Below are 14,604 nucleotides of genomic sequence, written 5' to 3'. Positions count from 1 at the left end.
GTTCAACCTTTAGGGTCCAACTGGCCCAGCAATTTAGATTTGATGTCAGTTTTAATTAACCACAGCAGCACGAAGATAAGCACAGTTTATTAACTTGCCACGAGCAGGAGGCTCTGGGTAGAGCTGTCTCAGCTGATGGTCTTGTGAGGCTTTGGAGACACAGAGGCTTTTTTTAGACACAGCAGACTGAGAACCTTGAACAACACCCACCAGGGTAACCACCTGAGAGCATCCAACCTCAGCGGCTCCGGAGTAGCCAAATTAAATAAATTCAATTATGAATTATTGTTATAATTGTAATTCCTTGTTGTGAACCTGGAAACATTCATCCCTGCACCTCTCACACATGAGGCTGCAGCCAACAGCTGCTGCATCTTTGGGAAGGGAGAAGGAGGCAGAATGGAGTTTGTACAGTCCGTCCTTTATCTTTTAAAGTGTTGTTAGGGGAGAGGATTAGGCAAAAATAAAAGTATGTGTTCAGAGAAAAAACTAAGTTGGAAAATAAGATGAACACAAAATAAAAGTCGAGAACAAAGGCTGCCCTGGCAAAGGACTCTTGTTAAATTTGTAATGGCTTAATTGATCAGCCACAGGATCTGGGTGATGCAGAGCAGTCTGTGAGGATAATCATGTGCTATTAGAAGTTGTTGTCTGTGTCTTTTCACCATTACATAAGTCAGATCTTCATGGGATAGAGAGCACTGGAAACATGACTTTTTAATCCAAATTTTGTGCATGTCATGTACATTTAAGCATATCAGATCTATGTACATTTAAGCATATCAGATCCTCTTCCTGGAGAGAGGTTTTACACTGGGAAACAACAGACTTCTTTGGGTTGCTGCCCCCTCCAAGGAGAGTTGATGTTGCAGTGGCTGTGATGCAGTGATTTAATTATTCAGTTGCTTGTAGTCACCAACCTAAAACATGTGTTCTTTGCATCTATATCCACCTGGTTGGAGAGATTTTTATTTTTAACCATAGGATTTTGACAGGATACAGAATTTAATTTTTCAAATAAGCACCGTGTTTGAATACAAAGCTGAGGCACACAGAATAAGCAGCAATTACTTGCTCAAAAAGCACTGACCATTTCCTCTGAACTCCTCTCCTGTTAGTATTGAGAGACAGAGGTGCATTTGGCAGCAGGTTATGCCCCAGGTTAAATCAGATGAGGAAGGGATGGTGAATTCTGCTGAATCCTGAGCCTTCTTGAGCAACATCTGTGGGAGAGCCTTTGAGCAGAGGCTGGGACTCTTGTCCCCACAATGTCTCTGGGACTTCTTTCAAGGTTCAGCTGCAATAAAGCTCTTGGGTGTTAAGAACAGGAATTTTGATGTCATTAAATGAAGATATTATACTGGATAATGGCTATTACCCCTATTTTTACTTGCCCATTTAATTACATAAACATTATTAGCTGTTTAAATAAACTGCCTATATTTTACCAGAGTGGTAAGATAGTGATTGGTAGGATAAGTAGTTGTCAGGCTACTGGAAATTAAAAGCAAATAAACCTCTTCAGTTTGCAAGGTTTAGTGTACATTTTCATCAGTTTTGAAAGATAATCACATAACAAAATTAAATTTGCAGAGAATTCCTGACTATTGTTTACAGCAAATTGTATGGGTTTTTATTACAAATGCCATTACCTGATAGACTGGTGTAACTCCACTGTTAATGGACTCTTTTTTAAAATATCCCTGCCAAACAATTTATACCATGCTTGTAAATAATAGAATAAGGACACTGTTGAAGGAAACTACTGCAGTGACCTTAGCAATAGTGAATGCTGGCAATGAGTCTATTAAAAAGGTTTTTCACTGCTGAGATTTATAGAACTGTTTCTGATTCTACAGCACACATAAGTTTTTGCTTCTCAGTGAACCCAGGCTCTCAGCTGTGACAATTGGTCTTTTATTAATGAAAAGTTTACAGAATATGGGAGGAAAATTCTAGAAATAGTAGTGGACTCCAGAGAGAAGCATGAGATATATGTTGTGCATGTGGACACCCCATCCCTGGAAGTGTCCAAGGCCAGGTTGGACAGGGCTTGGAGCAACCTGGGACAGTGGAATGGGTCCCTTCCCTTGGAAAGAATGTGGAATTAAATGTTTTTTAACGTTCCTTCCAACCCAAATCATTCTGGGATTCTCTGATACACAGAAGAGCTGCCACATGGCTGTAGCTATAGAGCAAAGGTGTTCTCCTCAATCCTCATGGACAATGGTTTATGTTGTAAATAAAAATGTTTCTTGGTGGAGAGAAAAATGTGATTGGAGTTCTGATGCTATTCCAGCTGGTGATTTTTAAGGAGGAAAGGACTGTGCTCCAGAGATGCAGGTGGAAAGCCATGCTGGATCACCTTGCACCACTGAAGTGAGAAATGTTGCCGTGAATCTTTGTGATAAACTGTGCAGTGCTTGTTATAGACTGGAAATATTTGATGTCAATGCCTTCAGGAGCTCACTGACTCAACAAATGTCTTAGAACAAATGGCTGGAGGTGCAGTGAGGTATCATTGCTGTGCTTGTGTCCACAGCAATGAGAATTCATTTTTTTGAGCTGATTTTCCACACTGGATCCAACAGGTTTCTATACTGATTACAGACTACTGGAGACCACTCTGGCCTGTAGCTGAGGCCAGAAACAGGCAATAGAGATAGAGCTATTATTTCTTTTTTCTGCCTTGTCACTTCTGAGGTGTTACAGTCAGTTTTCTTGCACTTCAAGATCATGCCTTGGTGAAAAACTGAGGCAATAAGTCCCTCCTGTGCTTAAAAATGTCCTCTTGTCTCTTCTGTGTTGGACACTCTCACTCTCCCAAGTGCTGCTTTTCATTGCTATTCTTAGGAGTCCTGTCTTCATGTTTCAGTTGGATTTTCTTCTGGACAATAAAGAATAAAAACCTGTGTCACTGAGGAAATGATGAAGTCAGAACCTGAGTCCTGAACTTTATATTTCTATTGCAAATCTCTCAGTCTGTGTCATTGGCTGTCCTTGTCAAGGCCAGCCTTTTGTGACCAAAAGTTGCACAAAACTGCTGGAAGAATGCTTTTAACAACAGAAGCAGCTATTTTTATTATTGATTTAAATAATCTTGCAAGGTTAAAAGAGCATCCCATTAACAAATGCAGTCCTTCCCAAGTCCCTGCTTCACAGCCTCTTGCAGGAATCCCATTATCCCCCTTAAAGCCCTCTGCTAATTAGGCATTTGTTGGCTTTTTTGTCACTTGACCACCTCCCATATGGATTTTGTAGTTGAAGAGGGTTTGGTGACTCTGAATCACAGAAAGTCATTAAAATGTGTTTTATTTTATTTTTTTTTAATCCATTATGTAGTTTTGCCCTGCTCCTTCTGTCAGGGGTAGTTTAGTCTTCCCCATCCAGGTTGGTGAAGCCTCTGCAGTAAATGTTGTAAATGTTCCTTTCTTCAGCATTAATTTGAGGAGGGGATAAAGGGAAGCTGCCACTTGGCTGGAGACGATTCTGATGCCTCAGGTTTTAGCTATTGTATTTTCCAGTTTCTGTATTGCTTTAGTGTGTGGGTCTGAGCTTCACATGAGGGGATGGTGAGCTCTGTGCACAGAGCAGGGAGACAAAACAATTCCTGCTCCAGCTGGGCACCAAGGACAAATGATCCAAATCTCAGCCCAGGATCACAAACACCGTGGGCTGGAGAGAGAAAAACAAGCAGGGTGGGACTGCATGGGCTAAAGCTGGAATGGGACAATGAACTGCAAGGTGCAAATGGAGCAGAACTGATCACAGTGACAGACCCTGTGCCCGGCCGTGCATTTTGAGAACTTTTTGGTTCATCTTGGGTGCAGCCTTCATAAGACATCAATTCTGGGTTGTGAACATCTTTCAGTGCCTGTGGGTCACCGTGATTCAGGCTTTGGGCAGCATTTGTAAGAGGAGTGGAGCTTGATAACAAAGCACTGGTGTTTTATGGGTAGCAGGATCTGGGCACACACTGAAATGCAGCAGTCCTGCATGGCTCAGTCATTCCATGGCTCAGGCCATGCAATCAGTGGAAAAGTCTGCAGCTGGCAGTTATGGACCTGTGGGAAACCTGCTTTTGTAATTCCGAGCATAGGCCCAGAATTATTTGGTTTTATATATAAAGCAAAGGCATTGCAAGCTTCTCCCAGGCCTTTTGGAAATGGGCAAAGCAGACCCACTTTTGCACACTCTTCATTTCTCAGGGAGGACTGGAAAAGTGTTTATGTGACACTCTTTACTTTAAATATCTACAGCAAATATTTGAGGTAATATGAGGTCAGTCTCATTCTGAGAAGATTTTTCTTACAAAAATCCCCCAAAATCATAATACTTTTAATAACATTCATTTTCAGAAGAAAAGCTTTTTACAAGTAGCAGGCTGTCTCTCTAAAAAATTCTTCCCTATTATCCAACTATTTCCCAAGTGAATGAATTGTCCTCATGAATGATACTGAACTCATTGCCATTTATATTCATATTTATCAGCGAATCAAACAATTTCACAGCCAAATTAATTCAGTATGACTCACATTTAAGAATTAAACCCCATGGGTTTGATTTTGCCCTAATACAGGGAAAAGGGATATGCTTATGAGATTTAGAATTCCTGGGTTTGTACAAATGCTGCTGTCTGTAGTACATCAGTGAGAGGAAGAGATTTCTGAGCCTTTTCTCAGTGTTATACAGAAAACTGGATGTAAAAATGTGGGAAGTGTGCAGCAGGTAGGTAATCATAAATTTTGTAAAATAGCTACAAATTAAGTTACAGAATCTTAAAGTGCTTGGAAATATTCTTTTATTTTCCCCAGCACAATGTATAATCAAACTCCAGAGCTCATTGACAGAGTCTTATTCCTGACTCAACAAAAATGATGAGAGAAAGATCATTCTGTGGCTAATTAATAAATGGGGTTAATGCAGCTCTTGACTTCAAAAAATCTTTTTATTACTGATTTTCAGAAGATTGGAATGGTAAATTCTGCTTCACAGCACCCTGTGAAGAATTCTTATATTCTGCTTAAAGTGGCTGCTTTTCCACTGCTGGAAACCTACTGTGGAGGTAGATGGAATTTTGTTGTGCTGACCACAAACATATTTTGTCATACTTAACATATGGAATGTTCAGTGTCTGTTCTGTGACCTTCGGAGCGACTTGAAGGTAGTTCAGAGAGACTTCTTGTTCAGATCTGAGCTTCTGCACATGCCTGTGATAAAGAGATGGATGAAGGGAAAGGCTCAGTGTATGAGGTAGGGCAGTGACCCCAGTCCTGTTCCCTGGGAATGGGATACTGGGAAAGGGTCAGAACACTCCTGCAAAGCAAAGCCTCACCTCACAAATCCTTTCCTACCAGGAGGGGATCAGGAGCACTGAGTTAGTTTGTACCACAGCAGGTGCCTGGAGGATGAGAGACAGAGGATCTAACTGGAAATGAGAGGTTTTGGGCTGAATAAAAGGGAGAAAAATATGAGGGTAGTGAAGCAGTGGAGGAGGTTGGGGATGGGCAATGCTCTGGGGAGGTGTGGAAGGCTCAGTGGTAAGCTCAGGGCTGATCCTGCTTTGAGCAGGGCCTTGGCCTGAGGCCCCTTCAGCCCAGATTATCCCACGTTGCTTTGTTCTGCCTTAACAAGGACAGGTGTCAGACTCACTTTCTGGGAGATAGAGTTGTTCTCTGGCAATAAACACAACTGTGTCTCAAAACAGGCTGGTGCACCTGCTGCAAACCTGTATCTTCATGTCAGGAAGAGTCTGCTCTTTAGAACAACACCGTACACCTGGGTTTGGCGCTCAGGCTTTTAGAAGCCTCATTTTGCAGCGGAGCATTTTGACAGCTTCTTTTTCAAGTCTTTCCTGGTTGCTGTAATTTGACTTTTGAAGCAGCCCAGCTCTTCAAAGCCAGCAGTGAGACAGCACCAGCCAAGGTCTGCCGGGCGCTGCCGGCGGCTCCGCGTTCCTTCAGCTGCCATTTGTCAGAGCACACTCGTGTAAACTTAATGAACAATGTGCAAAGCCATTAAAAACTCAATTACAGCCTTCTCTTTACTGCAGACGTGAGAGAAGGCAAACATAAAGTGCTGATGTGTAAACACAATAGCCACCATCTGCTGCAGAGCGGCGTTTCGGCTCCGCAAACGGGAGCTGGGCTGCAGATGCATCAATAATAGGACGCTTATCAAGGCATCATTATCCACCAAGCAGGGGAAAAATTGAAATTTATGGCCATCTAGAGAGCACTTCATGGTTTAATTCCCCAATTTTCAGTGGTATGTTTAATAACTAGGAGAGAGTGGCGTTTTATGTTGCTGCCGTTGGAAAGGATTTTTGAAAATGAATTTATTTACAGTCTCCCTGTCCTTCTTGCTTCTGACTGATGTGAGCATAAAACATTCATTTTTACATAGTCAGGATAAAACCAGCAAGATATTAATTAATTTAACCTGTTGATCCAAGAACACCATGTTTAATTGACCTTATGCTCAATTTGCTTGAACGAGCTTATACTTTTCTGTCAAATGAACATAAAAAAGAACTTTTATCCAGCATAGATAATTTTTCCTCCAAGTTTCATTTTTTTTCAGTTTAGTGTAGTATTGGAAACTTGAACTTTGTAAGGAAGTAAACAAAACAATGAAACTCAATAATATTTTAGTTTCTTTTTTCCCCCAGTTGGATATGCAACAGTCTAAACAAGAGTTTCTCCAAGATACCTTTTGTTTTATTCATACTCTTGCCTGGAGACATTCAGGAGGCTTTCAGTCATCTATTAGTCAATAATTTCCGTTTGTGACATGTTAACTCATTCCTTAGTCCTTTGTATGAGTCGAAACTGTGACAAGTGATTTGTTGGTGCTAAAGCAGATGGTATCTCTTTTATTTGCACACATAGGCCTATAAATTGAGAATAAGTCCCATCAGCTCCAGCTCTGTGCTCAGCCTAAAGAAGGCTGTCAGACCCTAAATCACAATATGTCAATTTTCATTAAGGATAATGAGGAAAATCACATTTGTCTTTAAAAGGCTGGCTTGTCTTTTATTTATTTTCTCCTGGTGGGAGCTGTTTGCATGATCTCTCACCTGCTCCTAAGTGATGGATCTTGCCCACACAAGTTCCATAGACAAATTTGGAAATTTGTAAATAGGAGAGTGGATCTCATCTGTTGATCTTGGAGCATGAAGAGCAACTTTGTGAAAGTCCTGGAGACAGGATACATGTTCAAATTCACACTATAAAAAGAAAAAGGAAAAAAAAAAAGAAAAAAAGTCTATTTGGAGTCAATTTATAGGATATTGGGTATAATTTATTCACAGTTGACTTTTATATCAAATATTATATTTATATATTTATATAAAATTATATATATGTATATCTATAAATATAAATATAAATATAATTTATATATATAAAACATACATATATATAAAATATATATGTATATTTTTATATATACATATATATATATATATATATATATATATAAACATATATATAATTTTTTTAAAATATTCATATATTATTTATCTCAGTGATTACCCTGATAGAATCACAAGTTTTCAGCCCCTAGGATGGCCAGGCTTGAGGTTTTTGTCTGGATCCTGTGGGGTGAGCTGTGCCTGGGGTATCCCAGGGAAGGGTTTGTGGGGAAGCTGCCACTCCAATCTCTGCAGAAAGAAAGGAACTGTGGTAGAGTTCCTAGGGAACAAATCCCAAATCCCTTTAAACAAGGTGTGAGTTATTTTCTCTGGCAGAGATGGCTCTGTAAGTGGATATTTTTCATCTTTTCCATTGTCATAAAATAATACCTCTTATCAGGACTTGATAAAGTTGTGTTTCTTATAGGATTTCCTCCTGTATCTCTACACATATTGTATTAAACAAAATCAAATGTTATAAATAGAAAGCTGGGAATAATTTATCCATGACAATTGTTTGCAAGATTTTTTTTTTGGTAATTAAGACGAATTATTTTGATACGTGTTTTTAGGTGGATAGATATTTTTCTTGTTGGTGTTGTCAGTTGCTGGATTCAGGTTCCCCACTCTCCCCAGAACTGTCAGCACTTGCACAAAAGGCCATGAATAGCTTGTGATTCATTATTTTGTGGGTGGCAAAAAATAAAATTGTAATTATTGCATGGAACTTTTTTATAAAAAAGCTGATGTTTTTTCTCCCAGAGGAAAGCTTGTTATTTTTATATAAGGATCTGTAAAAGTGAAATACTCCCTAACTTTTGCTGTCATTGAAGCACTTCCCTCCCCCAGTGCAGTTCAGGGCTGCATTGTGTTAGACACAGCACAGATGAGAGCAGTTCTGTAGGGCAGGATAATCTACATACTATCCAAAGTAAAAAGAGAAAAGTTGAGAGGCATGACCAGAAGTGGAATGCTGTGCAATCAATTATGGTGTAAAAATCCCTTTTCCTGGGTGTCTCCCCAGTGTGGGGGCACTTGGTCAAACCGTTGTGAATGTTCAGGGGCTCTGCTGTCCTTGGAGTGATTCTGGGCTGCACCTGCCTCCCCCGGGGTGGGATCTGGCACATGGAGAACTTGTCTGCACTGTACTTCAGTGAAAAGCCTCAGGCAGAGCCTTTCACAGCAGCTGTTGGACTCCTGCAGACCTTGCCACCCTTACTCTGTGGTTTTCCATGGTCTTCCCTCCCAAATTCTCTGCAGAAGAGCAGTTCTTGCAACTCTGTACTGGCAGAGATCCTGGAATCCCACAGTGGGTTGGGAGGGACCTTAAAGGCAATTCAGTCCCTGGGGCACCTCCCACTGTCCCAGGGTGCTCCAAGCCCTGTCCAGCCTGGCCTTGGACACTGCCAGGGATCCAGGGGCAGCCACAGCTGCTCTGGGCACCCTGTGCCAGGGCCTCAGCACCCTCACAGGGAACAATTCCTGCCCAATTTCCAATCTAAATCTCCCCTCCTTCACCTTAAAGCCATTCCCTCTTATCCCTCCATCCCTTGTCCCATGTCCCTCTCCAGCTCTCCTGGAGCCCCTTTAGGCACTGGACAGTGCTCTAAGGTCTCTGTGGAACCTTCTCTTCTCCAGGTGAACCCTCCAGCTCTGCCATCCTGGCTGCAGAGCAGAGGGAGGATCTGGGTGTCACAGCTCCAGCCCTGGTGGATCTGGGTGTCCCACTCAGCCTGCCCAAGCCTGGCTGGGTCAGGTTCCCAGGCTGCTCCCTCAGCTGACAGCCTGTGCTGCCTCTCCAGGCCTGCTGGCATCTCTGCTTGCTGATTATAAATGTTCTCAGCTCTTAGGAGCTGAACCCAAGTTTCGAAAGTTTGTCCCTCAAAAGTTTATTTGAGTAGGTTTTTAAGAGTAGTGTGTATACATTGCATGCTGAAGAAGAGTATTTTATGGTTGACTGGGGGCAGAGTTACATCAGCAATGGACATTTGTCAGGATCTTAATTTTTAGACCAAAACCAGAAAGTTTGGATTCAGCTCTTAACATTTCTCCAAGTTCTTTCTGAGAATCTGGAATTTCTTGACTTGAGACCATTTTGGTTTTTGTTTTTGTTTTTTTTTTGTTTTTGTTTTGTTTTGTTTTGTTTTTTGTTTTTTTGTTTTTTGTTTTTCCTTCATTTCCACTGAAAGGCAGCATTGCCAGAGACCATCTTGCCTATAAATTTTGTTAGAGTCTCTTCCTCTTCCCCATCTGTGCTTGCATTGCCCTGGAATTTTCCAAGGTCTTTACAGTGTGTGACTTTAATAATTTATTTTTTTTTAAATTGACTTCCTCCTGTTGTTCCTTTACGAAATGAACATATATCATATAAACACAGGGGGAAAAATTTTCTAAGAGAAAGTTGCTTGTAGCTGTTACAAATTCATAATATATGACTGTTCACAGCACAGAATTGATCCAAATGTTTGCCTGGCTCATCTGAGTCACGTGCTATGGTGAGGAAAAGGGAAAGTCAATAGGTCAGAAGTGAGGCAGGGCTTTTCAAACTCAGTCTTCTGTGAACTGCAAGAGGCCAGCACACAAACACATCTGCAGTGTGGCTTGGCAGCAGCGTCAGAGCCAGGAGTGTCAAGAGGGCTGTGTTTGATTAAAAATTATCATGCCTGGCTGCTGACACACAGATTCCCCCTTCCCCATCCCAGTGTTTTCTTTAGTTCTGAGTGTGAGTGTCTGCACCCACATAAAGGAGATCCTGTAACCAGAATTGAATCAAATAACTCTCATCATGTTCTCCCTTATTGCTGACATTTGTCACCTTGATGCATCTGTGAGGAGATGAGTGGAGACACAATGTGCTATAAAATAACTGCTTGATGAATCCAAATGTGAGTTCAACATTGAGTGCCACAGTTAATATGATGCTGACTTCCAGGTTAACAAACTCATAAATTGCCTCAATATACATTTCCCTCCCTAAATTCAGCCTACCCTTCCCTCCCACATGAATTATTGTCCTGTTGCATTATTACAAGTAAAGGTGTTGCTGTTCTGACGACATCCCTCACTTGGTTGGCTCTGAAAATTGGGGTTTTCTTAACATGACCTTCAAATATTCAGGTGCCAGGGTTCACAAATATGGACTGGAATTAAGGGTATTGGTTGATGCAGGCAAATATCCGCTGAGAGCTTGCTCTGTTGTAGTTTTTGTGTTGAATCATAGAATTGTTAAGGTCGGAAATTACTTTTATAGATAATCAAATCAACCATCAACCAAACCACCATGCTCACCACTAAACCACATCCTCAAGCACCATATACACACATTTCTTGAAAACTTCCAGGGATAGTTGCTCCTCAGTCCATTCCAGTGCTTTCCAACACTTCCTATGAAGATTTTTCCCCTAATATCCAATCTAAACTTTCCCTGGTGCAACTTGAGGCTGTTTCCTCTCATCCTGTCACTTTTTACCTGTTATTGAATGTGCCTTTGGGGCACAGTGTGCAGCAGGAGAACCTGGCTGTTGCTTGAAGTGGGAACGTGCTTTTGTTTAGAGCGACTGTGTGATCACAAGGTGATAAAATAATACAAGCAACCCATCATTTCTATTTTGATTTGCAAGTTATTTAATTAAAGTGGTTCTAGCTAGCCCTGAATCTACTGGTCTATATACCCTGCAATATTAATATCCTTTCTCTCCCTAACAACTAGCTTCAAACAGCTGCTTCCTTTAGAGGAAGGTTTGTTTTGTGGGTGGTAAAAGGGAATTTTCCAACCAAACCCTCTCTGTTCTCTTTTCCCTTTGCTCTGCAGGCTCCTTCATGATGGTGAACAGCTCTGGGAGAGCATCAGGGCAGAAAGCTCACCTGCTGCTGCCCACTCTGAAGGAGAATGACACCCACTGCATTGATTTCCACTATTACCTGTCCAGCCGCGACCGCTCCAGCCCCGGCTCCCTCAACGTCTACGTCAAGGTCAACGGGGGCCCCCAGGGCAACCCCATCTGGAACGTGTCAGGAGTGGTGACTGAGGGCTGGGTGAAGGCTGAGCTGGCCATCAGCACCTTCTGGCCACATTTCTACCAGGTAGGGGTTTGTGATATTTTTCCCCTCTCTCTCCCCTTCGTTAGTTTTGAAAATCGACACCTCCCTCCATGAATTTTCCTCTCAGAATAAATTCACCTATAGTGGATATATAGGCAGCTTGACTATTTCTTTCCTCCTCACTTTTTTTTTTAGTTTTTGGCAGGCCACACTGATGGATGGGAGGCAATTATTGACAAGAGCCACTTGTGGTGAAATTGCTACTTGCATTGGCACTTTCTGTGGCACTGTGTGACTGCAAACAAAACAGTTTCTAGATATATATCTATACTTTGTATAAATCTCCCTGGATTAATTTTGGACCTTGGTTCCATAAGAAGGAACATTTTTGGACTTGACTTTGCATCTTGTGCCCATACAAGGGGTGTAAGGACATGAGGTACTAATAAATTCTTGTACCATATCATTTGTAGATATTCTTCACTAGATCCTCAGCTCCTCCTCTTTCTAGCACATCTTTATTTATTCTGTCAGAAGATAACTTTTTTTTATACAAGGACAAAGCTAAGGAATTTAATGGCTACACCATTTTTTAGTTATATTAGTTTTACACCAACTTATTAGTTGTCTGCTTCAAAATTCATGTGGCAACTTTGCAGCCATTGTTTTAATTTCAGTTAGATTGTTCACACATCATGGACTCACATACTGCTTTTTAGTGGTTGAAGGGGTACTTTTGTCTTGTTTTATATTCAAGACACACACCAAAAAAAAAAAAAAAAAGCCTAGGAGGTAATTGCATCCTAAACCTTGCAGGAGATTTGATGTCCATGTGATACTAATAAAAGCCATGAGTGAAACAGGCACCAGGATAGAATGAACTATGAAAAGGCAGCAAATAGTCTGTGTATAAAAACCAGCAGGTAGAAAAGCCTCTCTTTTTCTTGCTTCTAATAACTGGGTAGGAGGTCTGTAAAATCTGAGCTGGAGGAAGATGCTTTAATGTTCTGCCTCTGAAAGAGTTGTGGATACCAGCGGAATCCACAGAGTGCACCAGGCGGGCGAGAGGGAAGGATAAAGAGATGCAAATGTGTGGAAAATGGTGTTTTAAGGGCAGTGCACAACTTGTGACTGCTCTGAAGGCACACTGGAGTGCTCCTACTCCATTCATATTAACATGATCCCGGGCATGAAGCAGAATTTGCTTCATCCTTGGTGCTCCACAGAGATAACAGAAATGATCTTTCACCCAGAAAATCGCTGCTTGAAAAACCTGCAAAAGGCAGTCTGATCTCACACTAAGAGGGATCCTGCTCTCAGATATATCAATAGGAGGCTTCCTGAGCCTCACTTAGGTCTTTTACAAGTACTTTGGCAGGTCAAGTTTGCTTTTCTTGAGCAAAAGAATCCTTTAAATCAAACAAGAATTTTCTACTGAAGCACAAAACTGAATGGATTGGAAGGCAGCAGTACCTGCCCAGGAGTAGTTCCTTCCCAGAAATGCAAGGGGATTCTTTTTAAATTTGTGATGAGTGAGAGTGATGTTTCCTTCTGGTCATCCTTGTATTTTGGTTCCTTAAGCATAGCTTTTAAAATTTGAGATGTTTCCTGGATATTATGGGGGTCTAGTAGACTGGTTTCAGCCTCTGGTTTTATGAATCCCTTTGTTGGTAGTCCAGTGAGTTTCTACATTTAAGCAAGGTTTAAGAAAAAGTAAAAAGGAAAAAAAGAGAACTTGAAGCTTGAAAAATTGAAGAGGAAAATTATTGGTATTTGCCAGCCTAAAGTAACACTTCTGACTAAATAAGTCCAGAGGTGGGAAGATGACAAAACCTGAGTGTGTTGCTGCTTGAGAAGTGAATTGTTTTTCACACTCATGATCTAGAATGTGCCATTGCAGTGTTATTTAATAAAATCCTGGCAGGGCTTGGGTTGGAAGGGACCCCAAAGATCATTACATTCCATCCCTGCCATGGCAGGGACACCTCCCACTGTCCCAGGTGCTCCCAGCCCTGTCCAGCCTGGCCTTGGGCACTGCCAGGGATCCAGGGGCAGCCCCAGCTGCTCTGGGCACCCTGTGCCAGGGCCTCTGCACCCTCACACTTGCTATTTCTTTGTCAGCTTTAAATCAAAATTGCATTCTTGGAGACCTCTCTGCACACAAGAAGCCTGACAGCCTGTTCTGTATTTTGAGAAGATCATGCAAAACCAACATTTTCCCTAAATACTGAACTCTGCATCAGGCAAAATGTCAATTATCCTCCTAATGCACAGAAACCACACCATCCTGGACTGGGATGTGCACCAAAAATTCAGCCAGGCCGAACAATCTGAAGCTTTCTGCCCTGGTCTGAGGCTTTGTCAAGTACTTTGAACTTTGGAGATGTGGCTAGTGGAAAACTGGGATCCAAAGCAGCTGCCAGAGGTTGTGTTTGAGGTCTGTGCAAGGGTCATAGGAGTCATCTGGCTGCAGAAGCACTTAGCCGAGACAGAAAAACGTGGGGAGATTTATCATGTCTACCCTGGAGTTACTTGTACTTGGATTCTCAGCCTGCAAATGTTTTCCAGCGTAGCGAGAAAAAGCTCTAATGGTTCTTGGAGAAAGGTAATACGTGTAATCTTGAATTACTGCTTGCCATGAGGATGAACTCGGTCCCAGAATGCACCAAGGGCAGCACTAGAGCCTGCCAGGAAGGTGTTTTTGTGATGTATAGCAAGGAATGTTATTGATCCATGCCTGGAGAAAAGTGTTGTAGCACAACAGATGAGCTGGGCTAGGCTGCTAACACAGACATTGTTGGTAAATCACAGCTGCAACGGGGGCTTGTTCAGGGGGAGGGAAACATGAAATGACTTTGTGTTTGCAGACCTCAGGAGCATTTAAGAATGCTTTTTTGAAGAGTGATGCTTTGTATTGTCAGCTTTATTAATTTCTGTGGAGTCCTTTAAATGCAAAACATTATTAATTGCAAAGCATTGCCTGTCTCAACCATCATGCTGCATTTCCAACTGAATTGAAAAGGACATGAGGGACACTGAGCATGAGATTTGCAGAAATGGGCCCCATAAACATTTATTCCTGCCTTTCCCCATGCTGGGGCTCAATTCCCAGTTTTCAGGAATGCCCAGGTGCTTCCATGCTTCTCACT

At 41.7% G+C, this 14,604-nt stretch overlaps 1 protein-coding gene across 5 annotated transcripts in view; it reads left to right on the top strand.

Annotated features, from left to right (window-relative positions):
* The window catches only part of PTPRT (protein tyrosine phosphatase receptor type T), a 491,783-nt gene that overhangs the window by 176,545 nt on the left and 300,634 nt on the right, over window positions 1–14,604 (top strand). For all 5 annotated transcript variants that reach the window (XM_058036502.1, XM_058036501.1, XM_058036499.1 and 2 more), the window contains exon 3: window positions 11,226–11,497. In XM_058036502.1, the coding sequence (XP_057892485.1) occupies window positions 11,226–11,497 (272 nt within the window). The remainder of the gene's footprint in view (window positions 1–11,225; window positions 11,498–14,604) is intronic.

The sequence above is a fragment of the Melospiza georgiana genome, chromosome 17, assembly GCF_028018845.1.
Source record: "Melospiza georgiana isolate bMelGeo1 chromosome 17, bMelGeo1.pri, whole genome shotgun sequence".
Taxonomy (NCBI): Eukaryota; Metazoa; Chordata; class Aves; order Passeriformes; family Passerellidae; genus Melospiza; species Melospiza georgiana.
Note: the sequence above shows the minus strand (reverse complement) of the source record. Positions and strands in the feature narration are given on the sequence as shown.